The sequence below is a fragment of the Macaca nemestrina genome, chromosome 15, assembly GCF_043159975.1.
Source record: "Macaca nemestrina isolate mMacNem1 chromosome 15, mMacNem.hap1, whole genome shotgun sequence".
Classification (NCBI taxonomy): domain Eukaryota; kingdom Metazoa; phylum Chordata; class Mammalia; order Primates; family Cercopithecidae; genus Macaca; species Macaca nemestrina.
This window is the reverse complement of record NC_092139.1, coordinates 110642339-110666886: the sequence shown is the minus strand read 5'-3', so window position 1 is coordinate 110666886 and position 24548 is coordinate 110642339. Positions and strand designations below refer to the sequence as shown.

Here is a 24548-nt window from a genome sequence, read left to right as displayed (position 1 = left end):
GGACAGAGAAGGGTCAGCAGGTAAGGGAGAGTGGTGGGGGAATGGGTGGAAGGGCAGACAGGGGCCAGGTCATGATGGGATTTACAGTACAGCGGAGGAGTTAGGGTTGAAGTGATGTGATGGTTTGGAGAAGGGAAGTGACATGATTTGAGTATTTACAAAGATTGCTCTGAAGAGGCTAGAAACTGGAAGTGAGGATAGATTTTCTGTTTTCTTTAACATTGAGTTTTCATGGGAAAACATTAAACGTTTTCATTTTAGCTTTGAAAATTTAGAGTTATTAATACCACCTGTGTTCCTTACAGTTGGGGGTTTTGTGACATTTTCTGGGCTGTTTTGGAAGAGAGGGATTGTGTAAGTGAATATACCCTGGTTGTTAATCATAATAACAACAACGTGATCTCTGCATGGCTCTGTTAAATTAAAAAATGTAACTATTAATAGTGTGTAAAATAGTTCTCAGCCTAGCCAGCAGCTGGAAGATTACGCATTATGAGAAACTCATTGCGTTTAAACCACATGGGGATTTCTGTGTAGAAATCTACCAGTTCCTCCTTCCTTCCTCACTGTTCTTGTTTCAGGGCAGGCATCGGCTGTGTGGAGCCCTCTGAACCCTGGCTGGTCCCATTGACACTGACTTTGTTCCTCCACCGCCCTCCCATCACCTAAGGTCTCTTCTGTCTGGAACACCTCCCGCCTCTCCTACTCTGCACCTGCCCCATTCCCATCCAAGGTTCAACTTGGTGTCACTGGCTGGGAAGCCACTTCCTCACTTCCCTGGGTGGAGAGTGGCTACTTCAATCCTCCGACAATCCCAAGGAGTGGTAGGCAGTGTTCGTTTTGTTTTCCAGATGAGGAAACTAAGGTTCAGGAAGGTTAAGTAATGTGCCCCTGATTACCCAGCTGGTTTACAGCAAGACTGGGATTCATTCATTGCTGCTTCTCACATATCATTGCCTCGTGTAAGCCAGGCGCTGTGCCCAGCCATGGGATACAACTGTGAACAAGGCAGGCGTGAGTTATATGTCTGCCTCCCTCAACACCCTGAGCTGTTCGAGCAGGCAGGCTTCTGGAATGGGCATTCAGTGAGCACTGAGCGAATAAGTGAGTGAACGAAAGAATTCTCGTCAGCATTCTACTCTTGTTGGGCCTGGGTTGGCGTGCTGCCTCCCTTAACATCCAGCCTGTCACTCTTCAGAGTCATGCACACGTAACTCGCCTCTCCCTTTCCTTGGTGTCTTTCGTTGCCTGTGTCTCACGCAGGAGACAGCACAGCCTGGTGGCTCAGGGAGGCTCTGGAGCACCTGGTCTAGTTTTGAATCCGAGCTCCGCCACTTACTAGTTGTGTGACTTGGGCAAGTTATTTAAATACTCTTATGCCTCTGTTTCTTCATCTGTAAATTTCCTTTTGAACTTGAACTGTCAAAAACTTTTGTTTTTAATTCTTTTTTTTTTTTTTTTTTTTTTTTTTTTGAGACGGAGTCTGGCTCTGTCGCCCGGGCTGGAGTGCAGTGGCCGGATCTCAGCTCACTGCAAGCCCCACCTCCCGGGTTCACGCCATTCTCCTGCCTCAGCCTCCCGAGTAGCTGGGAGTACAGGCGCTCACCACCTCGCCCGGCTAATTTTTTTTGTATTTTTAGTAGAGACGGGGTTTCACTGTGTTAGCCAGGATGGTCTCGATCTCCTGACCTCGTGATCCGCCCGTCTCGGCCTCCCAAAGTGCTGGGATTACAGGCTTGAGCCACCGCGCCCGGCCTGTTTTTTAATTCTTAAAGTTTCCCACTGACCCAAACCAGATTGAGAGATTGGATCACCGAAACCATGGAGGTATTTTTGCTTTTTATGAGAGTGCCTTTTGTTATTTCAAAATGACCTACTTTCATACTTCCAAATGCATTTTAGAAACATTTCAATTAATTTGAAAGACAATCATTTTCAAATTCATTTATTCAGTGTTTTCCCTCGTTTACGTGGTGTGAGCGTGGGTATCCATGTACTTCTTAGGTCAGGATTGACTGGGTGCCTCACCCGTGCTATGCTCTGAGTGAGACACGAGGACAGGAGGGTCCAGAGAAGGTCTGGAAGCTGAGACAAAGGTTCTGAGTGTGTCCAGGGCCCAAACCCAGAGGTCCTGGTGCTGCTGTGTGTTCTGGCTATGGAATTGGGGCAGAGAGCACAGGTAGCAGGAAAGTGTATGAGTTAGACTACAAGTCTCAGAGACCCTCAAAATAACAGTGGCTTAAAGAGAAGTTTATTCCTCTCATCTGCAGAGTCTAGAGGTGGCATGGCTGGTGGGCACACCACACTGTCAGAGACCCAGACTACTTCCTCTGTCTTGTTTTGTGCATGGCTCTGTTCCCAAGTCACCTCATGGTTCGTGATGAGAAAAGCATGGCATTCGTATTTAACACAGAGAACTTTGTGCTGGCATTGGGACACAAAAATAAACCCCATGTGGTTCCTGCCCTCGAGGATCTTAGTTCTCTTGGGAGAGACAGATGCCTGGATGACCGCCCTCCATCTGAGGTTGAATGGAAGGAGCCCTGTGTGAGAGGAACACAGGCAGGCAGGCCAGGCAGCAGAGCTGACATTTGGGACTAAAGGAAGGCTTTATGAAGGAGGTGGCATCTGATCTTGATCTTAAAGAATAATTAGTATCTTGACAGTCATCTGGGAGGCGGTTTGAGGGAGAAGGATACAGTGAAGGGAGGCATGAAGACCTGAAAGGGAAGGGAGCCCCTGCTTGGAGCCCCAGGTGGCAGGTCGCTCTCCTGCCTTGTCCAAGTTGAAGTAGACCATCATTCTAGAGCAGACGTCACACAGTTGGAAAGATGTCCCCAGCTGTGTGATTAGTATGACATCCATTTTAAAAGTGAACAAAAGAACCTGGAAATAAACCAGACAAGATTGTTTTGGGGTTCTGAGATACTCGTTCTTTTGCCTGTACTTTGGAAGCAGGATCAAGCTATTCACAGGCACGCCACTCCCACTAAATATTTCACAATCCACTGAGCCCAGTGCTGTCACTGTGTTTCAGTTCTCAGAAGCCACTGACAGCATCTTCAGTGAGAAGCCCTGAGACCCGGAGTCAGAGCACTTTTTACTAGTTTTGCAAGACACAAATATTAATTGCTGTTTACTTTCCCTTTAAATTTTAGCCTCTGTGTGTGTGCAGGACTTGTAGCATAGATGAGACCTTGTGTTACCAACATTGTAAGTAATTTCTGTGATGTGGACATGCTTGGGAAACATGGACTTTCTTTATGCTGACTGTGGCTTGTTTCACAGTGAGACCCTAATAATGGGCTCAAGCCTTGACACTGGGGTCCTGGTGGGTATGCTTGCACAGGGCTGCCGTCAGGCCCAGAGCTGATGAAGCAGGGAAGATCTTTGCAGCCATGCTCACTGCACACACACACTCTTTTAATTACTTGGCTTTAATTCACGTATATTCTCCTGTAATCTCCTGCTTATAGGAGGCCCTCTTAAAACGTTTTAAACTCAGAGAAATCTTTTTTTTTTTTTTTTTTTTTTGAGGTGGAGTCTCGCTCTGTCGCCCAGGCTGGAGTGCAGTGGCCGGATCTCAGCTCACTACAAGCTCCGCCTCCCGGGTTTACACCATTCTCCTGCCTCAGCCTCCAGAGTAGCTGGGACTACAGGCGCCCGCCACCTCGCCCGGCTAGTTTTTTGTATTTTTTAGTAGAGACGGGGTTTCACCGTGTTAGCCAGGATGGTCTCGATCTCCTGACCTCGTGATCCGCCCGTCTCGGCCTCCCAAAGTGCTGGGATTACAGGCTTGAGCCACCGCGCCCGGCCCAGAGAACTCTTAAGAGCTTGTTCAATCCCACTCTCTTCTTTTCATGTGAAAGTAGTTGGATGCTGAGAAGATAAGGGACTTGCCCAATGTCTCATTGCTGTTTATGGCAAATTTGGGATGAGGCTTCTAAATTTTAGCACTGAGAACCCTTTGTAAGTGTAAAAAATGACTTCTGAATTATCAAAAATGAAATTATGTTTAGTGTAGCTTTATTGATTTTGTTTGTTTAGAGGTATGTGTATTTGTGTGTATTTTTCCTTAAATTTGGTGTTCCAGGTAGGGTATACCCAGTGATTCCCTTCACCAGCCTGATTACCTGCAAGTGCCTCCACCACCATTTTGGGGTGTACTTCATTGTCTTCAGACATTAACACCATCTACTGAGTTGAATGGGCATCAGTCCATCAGGACCGATGAAATACTCTGACAACTTATATATTAAAGGAGTTTCAAATTTAAAATTTCACAAATGAGGCTTATGTATTTGAAGTTTCTTAAAAATAAAAACAACCAACCTGATTTCTGTACTCCCGTTCGTGAAATTAGAGGCTATGTGAGGCTCACCTGCCTCCACGACAGCTGAAGTCTTGTTTTATGTGAACGCCTTCTTTTCTTTCCTCCTCCTGTCCATTTCTGATGCATGTGTAAGATGGCAGGTGATATTTCATTGCCTACAGCACTTTCAGATTCAGCACGTGAAGAGACAATGAACCACTTTAAGGACTTCAGAGGCAGCAGCATTTTTTAGCCAAGGTGTTCTTTGGGCCATTTTCCTCCTCTGCCTCTCCGGGTGTTTTCCCATCCTTTCTCAAGGGTTTGTGGTTTACCCCTTAAGTGTAGATGGAGGACATCAGATTGAAGTCTTGCTTTTTAAACTGTATCCAGAGGTTCACCAACTCTCTTTGGAATGTGTGAGCCAGAGACCGCGCCAGGGAAACAGTGGAACAGAAGTGGAAGCTGCATGTTCCATGACATCCCAACCTGGGCTCTGCCTAGGGACTACCTGAAAACCCAGACATCTGGACATGAGGGCTTGGCTCAGTGGAGTGTGGGACCATGACATGATATTTTACAGCCATGAAAAATGACTGGGGCTGGGCACGGTGGCTCACGCCTATAATCCCAGCACTTTGGGAGGCCAAGGCAAGCGGATCACCTGAGGTCGGGAGTTCAAGACCAGCCTGACCAACATGGCGAAACCCCGTCTCTACTAAAAATACAAAATTAGCCAGGCGTGGGGGCACATGCCTGTAATCCCAGCTACTCAGGAGGCTGAGGCAGTAGATTCGCTTGAACTCGGGAGGTGGAGGTTGCAGTGAGCCGAGATCATGCCATTGCACTCCAAACTGGGCAACAAGAGCGAAATTCGGTCTCAAAAATAAATAAATAAATAATAAAATAAAAATATGACCGGGACCAGGCTCAGTGGCTCACGTCTGTCATCCCAGCACTTTGGGAGGCCGAGATGGGTGGATCACTTGAGACCAGAAGTTCGAGACCAGCTTGGCCAACATGGCGAAACCCTGTCTGTACTAAAAATATTTTTAAAAATTAGTTGGGCATAGTGGCGGGCTCCTGTAGTCCCAGCTACTCGGGAGGCTGAGGCATGAAAGTTGCTTGAACTCAGGGGGGCGGAGGTTGCAGTGAGCTAAGATCGTGCCACTGCGCTCCAGTCTGGGCAACAGAGCGAGACTCTGTCTCAAAAAAAAAAAAAGTGACTGGAAGATGCCCAGACAACAGGGAGAAATGCTGCTTATGCAGCTGAGAAAAACAGACCACAGGATGGCTTGTTGGCTGCAAGGACAGTGAAGTTAGGCCATAGATGACGGCAGAAGCAAGGGCTAAATGAGGAGAGCGGAGGCTGGTGGGACAGAACTGGCCATGAGGAGCCCCTGTTGGCCTTGACAGCTCTGTGCTAGCCAACATTTGGACTTAAAATCATCATGGGCTTGGCAGTGTGGGGAGGGTGGAAAGAGCAGAGCTGGAGATTCTCCTGGACAGGAGTCGTGAGCTCCAGAGCTGCCGATGAGCAGGTATGGTAAGCAGAAGAACTGCACTGGGGTTGCTCTGTTGTTCGGTTTTCCTTAACCACCTCCGAGCAGTTTTTTTTTTTTTTTTTTTTTAAAGAGAGAGGGTCTCTCTATGTTGCCCAGGCTGGAGTGCAGTGGATATTCACAGGCGTGATCATAACTCACTGCAGCCTCAAACTCCTAGGCTCAGGCAGTCCTCCCACCTCAGCCTCCTGAGGAGCTGGGACCACAGGTGCACTCGGCTCCGGGATAATTTTTTTTTCCTGTGGGAGGAAGAGGGCTGCTCTATTGTGTTGACTGAAACAAGATGTGTTCTCCCCCCTCTCTTTTTCTCTTTTCTTCTTAACAGAATATTGGAGAGTCTGCGCTGTGTTTCTTTGAAGTGGTTCTGTGTCCTAGCAGAGTTCCTAAGATTCCTCTTCCTCCCACTGTTTTTCTTCAGTTTGCAGTGGATAGTTCTGTGCCACGAGGTGGTTTGAAATCCTCTGGTTTTGAGGTGATGGTGTTGGTTTCTATAGCAACAATTAGTTGTGTCTGCCTGGAGATGCTGGCTGTTTTTTTAATCTCTGGAAGCACCTTCGAGTGTGTTCTGGCTCACCCTGCCCAGGCTGATGGGTGCTTCCGGAGGGCCTAGGACCTGCTGAGCTGTAGGCCTCAGTGTGATTCCCTTGAGGGAGAGGCCAGCCTTTAAGCGCAAGCATCTTGCAGTGCACAAGCTGTTTTCCATTGTTGAATCAAATGTATTACACCATGTTCCAGAGAGATATAAGTCACTTTATTTACTGGTCTCTTATCTCTTCCTTTGAGGAATGTTCACTTTTCCAGATGAAATCATTGGAAACAAAATGAGTTGTGCCAGATAGTTGGGCTCTTAAAAAGCATCCCAGCTTTGGCCGGGCGCGGTGGCTCACGCCTGTAATCCCAAAACTTTGGGAGGCCGAGGCGGGTAGATCACAAGGTCAGGAGATCGAGACCATCCTGGCTAACACGGTGAAACCCCGTCTCTACTAAAAATACAAAAAAAAAAAAATATTAGCTGGGTATGGTGGCAGGTGCCTGTAGTCCCAGCTACTTGGGAGGCTGAGGTGGGAGAATGGCATGAACCTGGGAGGTGGAGCTTGCAGTGAGCTGAGATTGTGCCGCTGCACTCCAGCCTGGGTGACAGAGTGAGACTCCATCTCCAAAAAACAAAACAAAAAAACCATCCCAGCTTTGCTAATGGTGCAAAGCACTATCTTAACGTGGGCCTTACTGCCTGAGCAGCTTATAGGAGGTGACCTGGGTGGTAGAGACAAGCAGAAGACCCCATTCTTTCTTCCAGGGGACTGACGACAGACATGAATAGCCCGAGCTGAGCCAAAGCTGGTGACATGGAGGACCCAGAAACCCATGGGCCCCAGCTGGGTTGTCAGGCAGCAGGAGGGCCTCCCGTGAGGCTGGTGGTAGCCAGGGTTGAACCTCACACACCCCCAACCATGGTTGCTAAACCTGTGTGTGGTTTAGTTTAGCGTGTGCAGTAGTGTTTATGAAAGAATTCTAACCGTTAGAGTTATAGCACCTTCACATAAATGCTGTCATTATTTTCCATCTTTGAATCCTCAGTATCCATAAATCAGAATTACCCAGGCTCTTCAACTTTTCTTGTCCTGAATTCATCCAGCAATTTGCAGAGCGACTGCTTTGTATTTGACACTGGATACTGGAGCTGTAGCAGTGAGCACAACTGACAAATGTCCCTGCCCTCCTAGAGCTGTTTTTGTTTGTTTGTTTGTTTGTTTTTTGTTTTTGAGACAGTCTCGCTGTGTCGCCCAGGCTGGAATGCTATGGCACGATCTCAGCTCACTGCAACCTCTGCCTCCTGGGTTCAAGTGATTCTCCTGCCTCAGCCTCCCAAGTAGCTGGGATTACAGGCATGGGCCACCACACCCAGCTAATCCTTGTATTTTTAGTAGAAATGGGGTTTCACCGTGTTGGCCAGGCTAGTCACAAACTCCTGACCTCAGTGATCTGCCCACTTCGGCCTCCCAAAGTGCTGGGATTACAGGCATGAGCCACCATGCCCGGCCCTAGAGCTGACTTTCTAGAGGGGCAGACAGACAAGAAATAAAACAGTTAAGTAAATTATGTAGCTCCTTAAGAGGTGTTAAGTGCTTGGGAGAGAAGAATAAAGCAGGGAGGGGGTCTGAGTGGGCTAGGGCAGGGTCAGAAAAGACCTCACTGGGGTGGGGGCTGATACAGGCCTGTGGGGCAGGAGGGAGACCATTTCAGGGAGAAGACAGCACATTGACTGTGCCTGGCAGTGCTAGGACCAACAGAGGAGCCGAGTGGAGCTTGGTGTAGGGTGGACAGCAGTGGTGGGGGGTTGGAAAGCAGGATCGGAGGACGAAGTAGCTCAGTGGAGGTGAGCAGATGCGGGCCGGGAGGACCTGGGCTTTTACTCTGCGTGGGGGGACTTAAGAGCAGCCATGTGGTCTGCCTTGCATTTTGAGAGGGTCACTGTGTTGAGAGTGGACTGAAGTCAGATTGTTAAATAATTCATGCTTTGAGAAGGCATGCAACAATACACACAGCTACAGTTCTATGGACAAGTATGAAATTAATATGTTCTAATTTTTAAAAACAGTAGCATGGATACGAAACACTGAGTTACTGTGGGAAGCTGGGAGCCCTGTTAGGGAAAAGATGACTGCAGCCACACAAAGGAGAGGTGATAGTGGCAGTGACAGTGGAGAGATGCAGGGGGTCTGGTCTTCCCTTTGGCATTTTGGAGGCAAGGCCGGTCCAGGAGATGCTCATGGACCTCTCCTACTCCCTAAAGCTGGGGGCGGGGGGTCTTGTGGGAACCTCCCTTCCTTCCAGTATGGGGCCATTCATGAAGCAAAGTCAGGTATTCTCCATGGTTGTTTTTTTTTTTTTTTTTTTAAGAGACCAGGTCTCACTTTGTCACCCAGATTGAAGTGCAGTGGCACAGTCGTAACTCACTGCTGCCTCAAATTCCTGGGCTCAAGCAGTCCTCCCGCCTCAGCCTCCTGAGTAGCTGGGACTCACAGGTGTGCACTACCACACCTGGCTAATTTTATTTTTTTATTTATTTTAGAGGTGGGATCTCACCATCTTGCCTAGGCTGGTCTTGAATTCCTGGCTTCAAGCAGACCTCCCACCTTGGCTTCTCAAAGTGCTGGGATTACAGGCGTGAGCCACCATGCCCAGTCAGGGTAAATTTTTAGAAGAAATAGTTGAGGATGAAGTAGCTCAGTGGAGGTGAGCAGATGCGGGCCGGGAGGACCTGGGCTTTTACGCTGCACAAGGGGCTTAAGAGCAGCAATGTGGTCTGCCTTGCATTTTGAGAGGGTCACCTTGTTGAGAATAGACTAAAGTTGGATTGTTAAATATGTCATGCATTGAGAAGGCATGCAACAATACATACAGCTACAGTTCTGTGGCCAGTTATGAAATGAATATGTTCTCATTTTTAAAACCAGTAGCATGGGCACAAAACTGAGTTACCATGCAGCTTATCTGTGACGTCAGATTAGTCCTTTCTAAAGTGCACCCGGCCCCACAGAAGCATGTGAGCATCCACTTTGCTGGGTGCTGGGACAGGCACAGCACTCACTCCCTCTGCCTTTGCCGGAAAGACCCCTCCCCTGTCCTTCTCATGCCCACTGCCCATCTTCCTGCAGTCCTCAGAGAGGTCGCATTCTGTCTCAGTAAGCCCGCCCCCACCCCCAGGTCTTTTAGGGTGCCCTACTTCTCTGTGTCCTGGTGCTTTTCACACCATATAGCTGTTTTTAGTTTGCCGTGTGCCAATCTGCCCTAGTAGGATGTCAGCCCCAGGAGGGCAGGGACCCAGTCTGCCTTGTTCACTGCCCCTCCCCAAGCTTAGGAGAGTGCCTGGCACATAGTAGATGTTCAAATGGTAAATATGTCCCTTATCAAAGGATCCTCTCACCTTGGGCCCAAACAGTGGCTTAGAATAAATCATTATTTCCCAACCACTGAAAAATCTCCCCCCAGATAATGAAGAGGAAACAAGCTGCAGGTCAATCTGTGCTCAGTGCAAGGCCTGTGGAGCAGCCAGAACCCAGCCAGCCGGATGTGCTGGGGCCGTGGCAGCGAGGATGTCCACCTCTGCCTACCTTTGCAGTTAGAGGATTAGAGCGGGGCGGAGGGGCTTTCTCGCGAGGCCAGCTTTCAGGAGAGATGAGCAACATGGTCTTTTTACTCACAATGTTCTAACTTTATGAAAATAGGCTTTTGGCCTAAAAAATGACCTGTTCTTTTGTCTGGTTATGGAATAAATTAAGGGTATTAAGGGGGAGCTTGATGTCCTTGTGTAACATGTCACTTGTTTACCTGTTATCAAGCCCAAAGGGGAGGAAGGAGGTTATGCCAGCTTCCAGCATGTGCCAAGGGCACCTTGGCAACCTCTGTTAATCTCTGAGACTCTGCACACTATCTAAGGAATGGCTCTGACTCACTGTACTTACATACATTGTTAGCAGAAGTCACTGGAATCTGAGATCTGGAACTGTTTCAGTACCTCAGTCATTCCCTGATTCCCAGATTCCTGAGAAGTGCCCCTTAGAACAAAAGGGCGTGGTGGCTTACACCTGTAATCCCAGCACTTTGGGAGGTCGAGGCAGGTGGATCACCTGAGATCAAGAGTTTGAGACCAGCCTGGCCAACATGGCGAAACCCTGTCTCTACTAAAAATGCAAAAATTAGCCCGGTAAGGTGGCGCGCGCCTGTAATCCCAGCTGCTCGGGAGGCTGAGGCAGGAGAATTGCTTGAACCCGGGAGGCGGAGGTTGCAGTGAACTGAGATCGCACCACTGCATTCCAGCCTGGGCAACGACGGAGTAAGACTCTGTCTCAAAAAAAGAAAAAAAAAAGCTTCTAAACGAAGTTCCCAAAAGTTAGAAAAGCTATTTTCTGGTTTCTCATTGCTCCCTTTTCATAGCATCCTGTTTGTGTTTTATGGATACACAACCCTTGAGTCTCTCCAAGAATTCTCACCAGATTTCATTAGAATTTCTCTCTTGTTCCCTCAAGTATTTGTTTTCCCCAGATGTCCGTTTGAACTTTATGAAAAGACTGGGCTGATGGCATAGGAAGCTGAGCTGGTTCCTTCTTGGCCCTTCCCCTAAATGGGAGAGTGGCCACATCTCTGTATGAGGCTGGGCAAGGGGCTTCCCTGAAAGTCATCTGCCCTTGATGGCTTGGCTCCAAATGCAGCTGTTTTTTTTTTTTGTTTGTTTGTTTGTTTGTTTGTTTGTTTTTGAGACTAGTCTCATCCTGTCGCCCAGGCTGGAGTGCAGTGGCGCGATCTCTGCCTCCTGGGTTCAAACGATTCTCCTGCCTAAGCCTCCCGAGTAACTGGAACTACAGGCACGTGCCACCACGCCCAGCTAACGTTTTGTAGTTTTAGTAGTGACGGGGTTTCACCGTGTTAGCCAGGATGGTCTCTATCTCCTGACCTCATGATCTGCCTGCCTTGGCCTCCCAAAGTACTGGGATTACAGGCGTGAGCCACCGTGCCCAGCCCAAATACAGTTTTTAAAATGACCCTGGGCCAGACACAGTGGATTACTTGAGCCCAGGAGTTCAAGACCAGCTTGGGCAATAGGACGAAACCCCGTCTCTACTGGAAATACAAAAGTTAGCTGGGCATGGTAGCGTATGCCTTCTAGCTACTGGGGAGGCCGAGGTGGGAGAATCACTTGAGCTGAGGAGGTTGAGGCTGCAGTGAGCTGTGATCACGCCACTGCACTTCAGCCTGGGTGACAGATTGAGACCCTGTCTCAAAAAAAAAAAAAAAAAGACCATGATAATTCATGATAATTAACCCTCACTCCTGCCACTCACAACTTTGCATTTCTCAACCCTGAGCTTAGTGTTCCGAAGGCCTTGTCTCCAGCACTGGCATTTTTAGGTGGTTTTCTTCTCCCGGCGCATACCTGGCCGCTCTCTTCCAGCATGTACCCCACCATGGGCGGCACGGCCTTTTTTCTGTGTTGTTACAGCTTCCACCTCATAATTCAGCAGGTCTTTGGGAGGAAGGAGAAGGAGGTGTGTCTGCCTCCCTTGAATTTGTTTCTTTCCAAAAAAATGACACTATAATGGCAATGCTGTGATGTCATTATTTTGGGGAAGAAACAAATTCAGAGGAACTACATGGGAAACATATTTTCTTGTCTGTTTTTGCCATTGTGATGGCAAAGAATCCAGAATAGCTCAGCACACACCACCCCATCCTAAAGGTTTATTTCAAAATCACGTGTTGGGATTCGGATGGCATGCTTCTGGTTCATCTTGCAAGGCACCCAGGGTAGCCTGTGAGAGCGAGTTCAAGTCTGGAGTGTGTGCAGGAACAGTCTCCCTCATGTGTAGCCCTTGTTCAGAGTTCACAGAACTCATTCAGCTTTGAATTGCGGTATTGGAGCTCAGTTTCTTTTTTAGATTTTTTCTTATTTTTAATTTTTAAAGTTCTTTTAGAGACCAGGTCTCACTCTGTCACCCAGCCTGGAGTGCAGCAGTATGATTGTAGCTCACTGCAGCCTCCAGCTCCTGGGCTCAAGTGATCCTCCCACCTCAGCTTCCTGAGAAGCTGGGACTACAGGTGTGTACTACCACACCTGCTAATTTTTCTTTTCTTTTTTTTTAAATAGAGATGGGGGTCTCACTGTGTTGGCCAGGCTGGCCTCAAGTGATCCACCTGCTTTAGGCTTTCAAAGTGTTGAGATTTCCAGGCGTGAATCACCGTGCCTGGCTGAGCTCAGTTTTGTTTGTTTGTTTGTTTTTGTTTTTTTTTTTTTTGAGACGGATTATCACTCTGTCGCCCAGGCTGGAGTACAGTGGTGCGATCTTGGCTCACTGCAACCTCCACTTCCTGGGTTCAAGTGATTCTCCTGCCTCAGCCTCCTGAGTAGCTGAGATTACAGGTGCATGCTACCACACCCAGCTAATTTTTGTATTTTTAGTAGAGACACAGTTTCACCATGTTGGCCAGACTGGTCTTGAACTCCTGATCTCGTGATCCGCCTGCCTCGGCCTCCCAAAGTTCTGGAATTACAGGCATGAGCCACCACGCCCAGCCTGAGTTCATTTTCTTTAGGAAGAAATAATTAGTCAACCACTGGGTGCCAGACAGTCTGAAATGTACAAAAGAAGTGCCAGATGAGTCCCTGTCCTTGGAAAGACCAGGGATGACTCATTTGTCTGTCACTTTGCACTTTCTCAAAATTATTTCACAGCTGTCACCCCTGAGCCTCTTAATGCCCTGGGAGGTAATGAGAGCCCCTGTTGTACTGCCTTACAGACGAGGACAGTGGCTCTCAGAGGGGACAAATAGCTGAATTACAGAGGTGGAGCTGAGACTCATTTTCAACTCAATATCACACTCTCTTCCCAGGAACTTTACCTTCCAGATGAGAAGCCCCCAGTAAATTACTAAATACACATTTATATATTTTTTGCATTAATAAATTGATTTTCAAAGGTTCCAGCACTGTGTGGCATTAGAGAGCAGCTTGTCCCACACATGTGCACAGGTATGGTAAAGGTCATTGTAGTGGGCTCAACCTGGAAGAATGAATGAAGCAGAGCCAGGAAACATGCCCTACCTGACCTCCTTTTGAAGAAACAATCGCTCTCAGTGTCCTTAGCTTACATATTTCTTCAGCTCAAAGGGTGCTGCAAGCAGATTCATTTTTATGGTTAAGGACGTATGTGTGTCAAAAAAAATTCTGAGTGGTACTTCCTGACAGGCCCAGCGCCTTTGGGGATGTGGTAGAGATCAGGATCAGTGCGGAAGCCCTAAGGCTCCAGCCTCCCTGGCAGGTGGTGGGACTCTGGATAATCCTCCTGCCCTTTCTTCTTTTCACTGCCAAAGATTGCGGATTCTGGAAATGCCTGGTAGCTGGGCATGTGGTGTCTTGCTGGAGTTGGGCAGCATGGAGTCCGATGGTCTGGGCTGAGTCCCAGCCTAGCACTTACGAGCTATGGGTCTGTGACCAGTGATTTGAATTATCTGTATCTTGGTTGCCTTTTCATCAAATGGAGACAATAATACATCTTTTGTAGGATTTTTGAGGTACAAAAATAATATATCTGAAGCTCACCTCACCCACCTGTTGGCGCTGAGAGGTACTGAGTAGCTGGTAGCTGCTTAGATGGTGGTTTATCCCACTTCTACAAAATTCATAGCCTGGACTTCCAGGTGGAGAAGCAGAACTGCATCCGGGTAAAGTAGTCTTGCTTGATTTGATGCAAACATGACAGACTCCAGGCAAGAGAACTGTCTTTGGAGGACGAAATGCAGTCATTGAATAGGTTTTGAACACTGCATGGTGCCATGAGGCAGCTCTTCTAGCTCCTTGGACTCCCTGTGAGGTTGAGCATGGCTATTCTAGGCTGTGGCCTGTCTGCAGTGGCCCTGGTCTGCAGCTGGTTCCTACTCAGGATAGGGTCATGCCCACTGTAGCAACTGATATCTGCAAAGGACATTTTTACTTCACAAAACATTTTCACATCCTTCTCAGTTGACCCTCACCATGATTCTGCCAGGCAAGTGGGGGTAATATTGGTACAGTAAGCATTTTATTTAAATACCGTTGCCCTGGGACTGAGTGTTCTCATGCAACAAATGGCACCATTAAGGCATAAAAAGGTAGGGCATAGCCAGGCAGTGGCACACACCCTGTAGTCCTAGCTACTTGGGAGGCTGAGGCAGGAGGATCCCTTGAGCCCAGGAGTTCCAGGCCAGCCTGGGCAACATAGTGAGGTCCCATCTCTAAAAAGAAAAAGAAAAGGGCAGAGAGCACCAATCAGTGAGGAAATGCAGATGAAACCACTGTGGCTTACTAACACCACCTGAAAGGCCAAGATTGACAGACTGTTCCTGGAAATAGGACTGTAGCGGTAGTTCGTCACGGCACAGGGCAGACCGGTGCATGTTCACTTTTTTTGTTTGGTTGGTTTTTTTTGAGATAGGGTCTTGCTCTGTTGCCCAGGCAGGAGTGCAGTGGCCCAGTAATAGCTCACTGCAGCCTTGACCTCCTGGGCTCAAGCAATCCTCTCGCCTCAGACTCCCGAGTAGCTGGGACCACAGGTGCGTGCCACCATACTTGGCTAATTTTTTTTATTTTTTACTTTTTGTAGAGATGGGATCTCACTATGTCGCCCAGGCTAGTCTTGAGCTTCTGGGCTCAGGCATTCCTCCTGCCTTGGCCTCTCAAAGTGCTGGGATTACAAGCGTGAGCCACCATGTCTGACCCATATTTAGTTTTCATGTTGTATGTTCTAGAATATTTGAACTCAGCACTGAGGTGGTTAAGATCAGTGGTGAAGAGCATGACTGCTGTTGGCCTGCCTTTCTTAAGGTCTCAGCTCCTCTGCTTGGGCAAGCTCCTAACCCTTTCTGTGCCCCAGGTTCCTTGCTTTGACAGTACCCATGGCGAAACCGCTACCCCATAGAGTTCTTAGAACTAAATGGAGTGCATGCATGTAGTGCATGGGGCACAGCGTCTGGCACATGAGGAGTCGCCATAGGGGTGGGTATGACTGGCTGCTTTGTTGTTGAAGAAGGGAGGGCTGGTGGCAAGGTCACAGTGGTAGGTGGCAGCCTCACCAAAAGTGCTTATCCCAGTAGAAACAATGACGGGAAAACAAAAATCAAACCCAGTCTCAGTCATCAACATTTCTCAGAACCTTTGGGTGGCTTGCTCTGGTGATTCTAAGAACAATGGCTATCACTTTTAGGGTGTCAGGTGTGTGCCAGGTGACTTAACGTCACTGCTGGACCTTCTCCGTGCCTGCGAGGAAATCGCCTTCTTACTGGGTTGAGAGGCTGCCTCTTGAGAGCTGCTGGTGTGTCCCTGCACATGGATGACGTTTGAAGTCATGGGAGTTCCACAGATCAGTGCTGGGAGGGATGGGAGGAGCCATAGAGCGAACTGCAAGGTGTGCAATGAGGTTGGGAGAGGAAAGGGAGGCTCATCAGGGTGAGAGCGGGGAGCCAGGAGAGTCCATACGCTGAGGCTGGTGCGGGGCTCCATGGGAGGGACGAGGTGGTTGGACAGGGCCCCTGCTGCTCATGTCCCAGAGCAGGGGCAGGAGAGAGGGGACTTAGGAGTTGTCATTGAGAACTCAGCTCGGTGCCTGCACTCAAGCCCCCCCTCCCCACCCTCCACCCCCCCACAGGTTGTTGCTCTGTGAACATCAGAAATGAGTTCCCAGCTTGGCCACGGTTGTACTATCAGTTGGGTTTTCTTTTTGGTGCAGATTCTTGTCCCCCAGGTCCTCCCCTTTACCTGCATTCCTTGTGACTGTGGAGCTGAAGGAAGTAGCAAGGACACTTTGAAGCCCAGGGTACAGACCAAGGACAATGCTCCCATTGAGGGAGGCCCTGCCATGGCCTGTGACCTGGGGGTACTGAAACCTTCATCTCATTTAACCTTCACTGGTTAAACGAGCTGGTAAAGCACAGCTCAGGAACTGGGGCGCAGAGAAATGACATGGCTTTCTGAGGTCACCCAGCTGGCCTGTGGTAGAGCTGGGATTTCCCGCCTTCCACTGTCCCAGGCCTTCTCCATGGGCACCTCATCTGCATTACCTCAGTGACTCTTTGGGCAGGAGACTTTCATTTCTTCCCCTCACAGTCTCTGTCTCTTTGGGTTTTCTATACCTTGCCTCAGTGTCCCCTTAGGGCTTCAGATATCTTTGCTAGATTCTAACTGCACAGTTCAATGAGACCTTGTATAAGATGTGCTTGGAGGGTTCAGATGAAAGTGTAGTTGATTATGAATTATTCCAGCTCAAGAACTGAAGTGGTGGTGCAGAACTTCCTAAAGTCATTTCTATTGGGTCTGAAATGCCTTGTGCCATTTTATAAAAAGAGATGTGTCTTCCTAATTCTGTTTTACTTAATAAAGATGTATATAATCTTGGAGAATGTCTAAGTTGGGAGGTGACAGATTTGTGGCAGGGAGCAGCTGGCTGAGCATTAAGATGAACTCTAAGTAATGCACATGGGGATAGTTGAGCTGATGGCATCACAGATTGAGCTGTGGCCACAGAAGATGCCCGTGGGGTACGCTTGTCCCTCGTTGCACCTGAAGGCATTCTATAGGATGTCACTGTTGCTGCGTACAGTGCTGTGATGAGATCCCAGACAGATGGTCCCAGACAGAAGGAAAGTGAACAAGTATGGGCCTTTCCCAGCTCTGCCACCATGTGACCGGAGAATGTCCCTTTCCCTTGCTGGTTGTTCCTTGTTCCTTTTGGTCAGCTAAGAGCATATATCCTGTCTGATGCCCTTGGAGACCCATGATCTTGGTTATATTACCTCTCTGCTCAGTGATTCAGGCTCTTACTCCTAAAGGCTGACCACTGTGCTGAGCCTCTCCTTGGCTCCTGGCACTTAAGTGGGCTCTTAAATCTTAGGCCCGGTGTGGTGGCTCATTCATGTAATCTCAGCAATTTGGGAGGCCAAGGCAGGAGGATCGCTTGAGCCCAGGAGTTTGAGACCAGCCTGGGCAACAGTGACATCCCAGTTTCCACACACAAATTTTTTTTTTTAACTAGCTGGGTGTGGTAGCACGTGCCTATAGTCCCAACTACTCAGGAGGCTGAGACGAGAGGATTGCTTGAGCCCATGAGTTCGAGGCTGCAGTGAGCTGTGATCATGCCACTGCACTCCAGCCTGGATGACAGACAAGACGCTTTGTCAGTCAGTCAACCAATCAGTCAGACCGTCAATCAGTCTTGTGCAAAACTGCGTCAAGACCACAGCTGCCTCCAGACAGAATCTGAATTCCTCTGCCCAAGTGGCTCAGGTGTCAAGCTGCCTCTCAGTCCGGAGCAGGGGCCTGCTCTTCACTGAAGCTTCTCCCATGGCTGGCCAGGCAGCCCAGCTGGCGGCTTGATTGGGCCACTTTGAGACTCACCTGAGCCCAAAGCCCTGCTATTCCCTGAGAAGCCTGGAGCAGAGACCAGCTGCTCTGGGTAGAAAACTTTCTGCTGCTGAAACATGGGGTGAGGCAACTCCAGGAGGACCCTGGCTAGTAGCATAGGAGTCCATAGAAAAAAGGCTCACACCTGTAATCCTAGCACTTTGGGAGGGCAAGGTGGGTGGATCACTGGAGGTCAGGAGTTTGAGACCACCTGGCCAACATGGCGGAAACCCCGTCTCTACTAAAAAATACAAAAATTAGCCAAGCATGGTTGCGCATGCCTGTAATCCCAGCTACTGGGGAGGCTGAGACACTAGAGTTGCTTGAACCTGGGAAGCAGAGGTGTCAGTGAGCTGAGATTGCACTACTGTACTCCAGCCTGGGCAACAGAGCCAGATTCCACCTCAAAAAAAGAAAGAAAAAATTGCTGTGAGAGGTGGCATCAGGGCCCAGGCCAAGTGGCCTGTCCAGCCTTTGTGAATCCTAGTGGTTCAAATGACACACTGCCCCTATGATTATGGAGCAGAGCCCCAACCAGCGTGGGAGAACCGCTTGCTGGAGTTCTCTCCATGAGAGCCTGGTTAGGATCCTGCACGCATCTTAGTCCTGCAGCTGTCTCCTCACAGCGGCAATGTCTTTGTAGGACTTGGCTTTGAAGTACCGTTATCTGTTGCGGACTTTGTCTCTCTTGCTACACAGCAGTGTTTTACCTTTAGGAGCTCTGCAATCCACCAGATTAAGCCCTTTTAATTAGCGATCCAATTGTAGGTTATGGGAAGCCTGATTTACTTAACTTTGAGATTGTTTTTGGAAAACATCTGGATGTCATGGAGAGAATATTACCTTAGCAAGCAGGCAGAGCTGGTGTCAAATACTAGTCTCCACCACCCATTACTTGGACAACCGTGGACAAATTACTGAACATCAATTTTCTTGACTTTAAAATAGAGACAGAAGTAATGATAGTAATGATAATTACTATATAATAATAATAGTGGCAATAATTCATTATTTACTATGTTCATAGCACTTACTAAGGGTATATAACGGTACTTAGTGAGGTCGTAGCACTTACTAAGGGCCAAGTATTGTTTTAAGCTCTTGTGTGTATTTGACTCACAGCAATTCTCTATTGTAGGTTCCATTATTGTCTCTTTTTTTTTGAGATGGAGTTTTGCTCTTGTTGCCCAGGCTGGAGTGCAATGGCATGATCTCGGCTCACTGCAACCTCCACCTCCTGGGTTCAAGCGATTCTCCTGCCTCAGCCTCCCTAGTAGCTGGGATTACAGGCATGTGCCACCACGCTTAGCTAATTTTATATTTTTAGTAGAGACAGGATTTCTCTGTCTTGGTCAGGCTGGCCTCGAATTCCTGACCTCAGGTGATCTGCCCGCCTTGGCCTCCCAAAGTGCTGGGATTACAGGCGTGACTGCGCCCGGCTGTTGTCTCTCTTTTACAGATAAGGCACGCGAGGCACAGAGAGGGTAGGTAACTTGCCCACTGTTGCCCAGCTCGTAAGTAATGCGTCTGGAATTCAAGCCTAGGCAGCCTGACTCTGGAGTCTGTGTTTCTTACTACAATTCCAGGTTGTCTCACAGAGAATCATGAAGAGTCATGTGATAACATACGGAACAGGACCTAGAACAAAGTCTTGCACCTTGTTGGTGCTCAAAACAAGTTGGCCACTCTGTCTCACCCCTTCCTGTTGCTAAGCTAAGGCTTTGGACTGTTGTCTGTGGCAGTGAGGAAGGTCTCAGATCTCTGGCTGTGTGTTCTGAACACAGGGTAAGGTAAAGAAAGATGGGGTCACCTTTTTACCAAAAAGTCAGACAGTTTCATCTTGGCTGTGGACAGGTCATCACACTAGCAAGGTGTGGTTTGTGCTTATGGGAGTCTTTCAGTTTCTTCCCTCCAGCAGGGGAAATAATTGCCACCTTTACCCTTGCCTAGATTGTAGATTGCTGAATCTGTTTCTCAGAAGTGATCCATTTAGCTTTCCAGCTGAGCCACACACAGTGTCAGAATAAACTGGTCTGAATTTGGGGCTTCAGTGGCTGAGTCAGTAAAGGTGGAGTTGAGTGGGGACGGTGCTCAACACAAGTGGAATGTGGTAGACACTCTGGAGAGGGGAGTCGGGTGTCACAGGTGGGATGGCCTCCACTCATGTTTTATCCCAGGTCCTAGCCCTACCAGTTAGGTAGAGTAGGCCGGGATGGGCTAGCCCAAAGATCCAGGGGCTCTGCCTGATTTTACGCACAGGCACCCCCTGCCCCCATCACCCACCATGCACACACAGACATACACATATCCGCCCAGAGTTGGTTAGAGTCTACTGGCTGTCTCCCACCTAAAGGAAATATTATAGACCACCCGGTACTGAAGGCAGTGATTAGAAAGGGGAAGTTGTGAAATAGAGGTGACTTGTTTCTTTACCTTGGGCATTTAAAAACCACTATGATATATGTTTTTCGTTCATAGGTTTGTCTACAGATTTTGAGCATCCGAAGTTGATCCCTGACTAAGTATACTTTGCTGCTCCCTCAGCCTTTGAAGAAATGTCTGTCACGTATGATGATTCAGTTGGAGTAGAAGTGTCCAGCGACAGCTTCTGGGAGGTAATGCACCTGCTTTCTTCCAGTGAATGAAGTGGCCAAGCCAACAGTGTCTGGCAGGCCCTTTGGTTTTTTTGGTGGAGGTTGGGAAATGAGGTGAACATACCCCAAAACCAGCCAGGGATTTGTAGTCAGACCTAGATAGTAGCAGAAAAGGTGTGGACACTTGTTTTTAGGCAGTTCAGGTATGCCTTAGCCATCATCGAAGGCAGTAAACTTACCTTGCTAGGAAAGTCTGATACTTAAAGAGATTAGGGGTGTTTATGAAAGGTCTTGGCGATCACCTTCCTTTTTATGTTTGCCATGATGTGGGTGGGAGAGACAGATGCTAATTGCTCAGCTTATCCTACAAGGCACTTTACTGTTGAGTTTTATGTAGAAACACGGAGGGCTGTGATTTGACATCACGCTGGACAGCACAGGCAAGTGGCCAGAGGGCCAAACGCCTTCAAACTTGTTTGAGCATCTGCTGCCAGTTTGTACCTGTGAGTGGCTCTCTTCCTGATTAGATTATTTTGTGTTTTTTTTTGTGGGGGGCGGAGGGCATTGTTCCTGAGTCCCACTTACTTTTCCTGCCTGCTAGTTAATGGAAAGTCCATCTTTTTTTTTTTTTTTTTAAACAGTTGAGGTCTTGAGAGCGTAGGCTGGAGTGCAGTGGCACCATCATGGCTCACTGAAGCCTTGATCTCCTGGGCTCAAGCCATCCTCCCACCTCAGCCTAGTGAGCAGCTGGGACTATAGGAGGTCAATTTTTGGTCTAATTTTGTCCGTGTGGCAAAATCCCTGGAGCTTTCCTGGCCTTCGCGGAAAGAGGCTTTGCATGGCTGGGAGCGGTGGCTCACGCCTGTAATCCCAGCACTTTGGGAGGCCGAGGCGGGTAGATCATGAGGTCAGGAGTTCAAGATCAGCCTGGCCAACATGGTGAAACCCCATCTCTACTAAAATACAAAAAATTAGCTGGGCGTGGTGGCAGGCACCTGTAACCCCAGTTATTTGGGAGGCTGAGGCAGGGAAATTGCTTGAACCCAGAAGGCGGAGGTTGCAGTGAGCCAAGACTGCGCCACTGCACTCCAGCCTGGGCAACAGAGCAAGACTCGGTCTCAAAAAAAAAAAAGAAAGAAAAGGAGGCTTTGCAGTTAGAAAACTCTGAGCTCTGATTCCAGCTGTGCTGATGCTGGCTGTGTGACTTTGGGCAAGTTGCTCAACTGATCTGAGCCTTGCGATCTTCATCTGTGAAGTGGGGAATACTGTTGGCCTCTAAGGAGGGCTGCCAGGACAAGATAAGAACATGGATGGCAGCACCCACGTGGATGCTTCTGTGACACAGGAGGCTCCAGTAGTAGAAGAGATGAGGGTGATGCCCTGGTGTTTGCTGGGGACTAGCATGAAGTCATTTTATAAACAAATGATCAGTGATAGATACTGTGACATAGACAAGTGATCACAGTTGCCCAAGTTTAAACAAAAGATAGACAAGAAGCTCAAAATTCTGTCAACACATTTTTCCCCTATGTATTGGACAAAAGATCATCGACTTTTAGCCGAATACCTTTGTTAAAATTATGTGTTAACTGAGTACCTACAGTGTGCTAGGCAAGGGATGTGGCAGACCAAGTCCCTGCCCTCCAGGAGCTGGCTTCTGCCACAGCAGAAGTAAATGCGGAAAGGCACAGAGCATGCAGGCCCTCTCTGCTGCCACCCCTCGGCTGGTGGCATCCTTCTGGAGGGGTGAAGGGGCACCCAGCTCAAATTTCAGCAGCTGGAGAGGCATATCTGCCTGGGAAATATTTCACTTAAGACACCAAGAGTGACAGTCAAACAGGTCACCAGCCCCATGTCACAGCATGCCAGGAGGTTGGCCGTGAAACTAGATGAAGCTGTGTCAGAACCAGTAGTTACAAGACGTGGTTTGGAGGTGCCCCTGGAACAGTGCTAGAATTCAGGACTGCCTCTGCCCCCACCTGCAGGTACAGGTTCTAGTAGTCAGGTCCCACTGGCTGGCCCCCCCAGAGAAGCTGCGGCCTCGTTAGTGCAGGAGCACTCATGGAGCCAGCAGCAGCTGTGCAGAGCCTTCCTGTGAGCTCGCCGGCCTTCAGAAGTGCAGGCCCTTGTTCTCAACACTGAACCAAAACTATAGATAGAAACCTTTCCAGTTATGGGGAGCTTCTTTTTTGTAACTGTAGTGACATTGCTGGCTGGCATCAATCATTCCCTGCCTTGAGCTTGGTGATGGTGCACACAGGACAAGCACACTCAAAAGGCCCTTCCTTGTGAGGGATAGGTGGGGAGAGGCAATGGGGACAGGGGAAGACATTGCTTTGGAACCAGGAGGTCTGGGTTTGACTGCTGGCCTGATCACTTACTTCCTGTGTATGGCTTTGGGCAAGTTACTGATTTTTTTTTGCCTTCATTTCCCAATCTATAAGATGGGGGTAATAACGGTACCCACATCCTAGTATTGTAAGGGTTAAAAGAATGAATAAACGTTAAGTGTTTTAGGGCGTCAGGGCAAGGCTGGTGGGGGCCCTTCCCTCTGACATGGGAACTGAGGGAGTCGGTGCACACAGTCAATGTCTGTTCCTGCGGTGCCCTTGGTGGCATTGTCTTCGTTACCCACTTGGTGGCAGAAACGGCTGGGAAAAGAGCTAAACTGTAGCTAAATATAGTGCTATTACAGAAGTCTTCAGCTGCCTGTTAAAAACATTTAGGTGAACGTTGCCAGTGTATATTGTCAGCATATATTATATCAAGTAGCTTTAACAAGCCCAGTAATTAAGCTCTTATGCTCCCTGTTAAATTCTCAACCGCAATAATGTCAGTAGTCAAGAACATCTCCTTTTGCCTGAAAACGCTCAGGCGGGCTCTGCTCAGCTTGTGATGCTGTCCCTGAAATTGCTCTTCAGCCGCTGTCAGCCCCACAGTGCTGTGGTCGTCCGCCTCCTCCATGATGGATGTTCGCTGAGTGGCGGAGCGACTGCTCAGTGGTGGCCTGCTGGGATCTGAGAGACTCAGGGGCACACTGCCAACTGCACATCTTCCCAGGCAGATGGCAAGTTCCTCTTTCCCATGGAAGGACACTTTTCCAAAGAAAGCCTTGTGGTCTTGAGGTGAAAAAGTTTTTTGTGTTTAATTTTACTCCTTCCCACCAAAAGGTGTTAACTGGAATATGTCACTCCAGAGCCATCTTCTGTGTGGCCCTGTCCTCCAGGAGCCTTTGGCTGTGACATTTACAAGGAATAAGGTAGACACTAGGCAGTTCATCATGCCAGGTGCTGTATGATTTGCTGGGGTTGCCATGGGGGAAGGAGCAGGGAAGGCAGCATGGGCCAGGGACATTGCTGCACTCGGATGCTTACTAGACAAATGAAGGAACCCATACTGACCTGTGGGAGGAGAGGTTACCCACAGGGGCATGATGCTGAATAGAGCTATTTAATGCGTATTTGGAAGGAGTACCTCCTGCATTCCCCAACCCTGTAGATACAGGGGGAAAAAAAAGAGGAAGAGAGGAGAGGGGATCCAGTTCCCACAAAGAAGATGCTTACGGAGTATGAGAGCAGGAGGGACCACCCCAAGCTCTGCCTCTCAGTGACATGGTCTGCTGGGCAGCGAGGAGGCCTGTGGCTGAGTAGGGTTGGGCCAAGAATTGGAAACAAGTAGAGGGGATGGCATTCCAGGTTGGAACCAAGTCTGGAGCCTGAATGAGTGTGGTCTTACAGAATGCTGAGGACCTTGACCTTTTTGGTGCTAAGGGCCAGTTTTGGAGCAAGATGGGAAGTCGTGTGGGATTACAGTGGCAGGGCCAGGTGGAGGCAGTTCCCCAGGTGGGTCGCTCCCTCAGCAAGTCAGAGCCTGGTCTGGTCTGCCCACAGGCTTCACAGCAGGGTATGGAAGCTTGGCTGCTTCTGGCAAGTTTTCCTGACTTCTTGCAGGAGCCCAGGGGCCCTCTTCCTGCCTCTCCGCTTCTGGGCACTGCTTGCAGGCCTTCTCTTTGGTTCTAGGAGCTGGTGTACAAAGGGCCTAGGCTGTGGGCCATGGGACTTTTCAAGTGTCACCGGTGCTTCCTGGCCTCCCTTGCCCGCAGTGGGCTCTGGGAACAGGATGACAGGTCTGTCCCCAGCAGGGCTGAGAGCCGC

At 48.8% G+C, this 24548-nt stretch overlaps 1 protein-coding gene across 11 annotated transcripts in view; it reads left to right on the top strand.

Moving 5' to 3' along the window:
* Positions 1 to 24548, top strand: part of LOC105464331 (protein kinase C and casein kinase substrate in neurons 2) — a 145948-nt gene that overhangs the window by 82675 nt on the left and 38725 nt on the right. For all 11 annotated transcript variants that reach the window (XM_011712138.2, XM_011712135.3, XM_071080689.1 and 8 more), the window contains exon 2: positions 20279 to 20415. In XM_011712138.2, the coding sequence (XP_011710440.2) occupies positions 20356 to 20415 (60 nt within the window). In that variant the 5' untranslated portion in view covers positions 20279 to 20355. The remainder of the gene's footprint in view (positions 1 to 20278; positions 20416 to 24548) is intronic.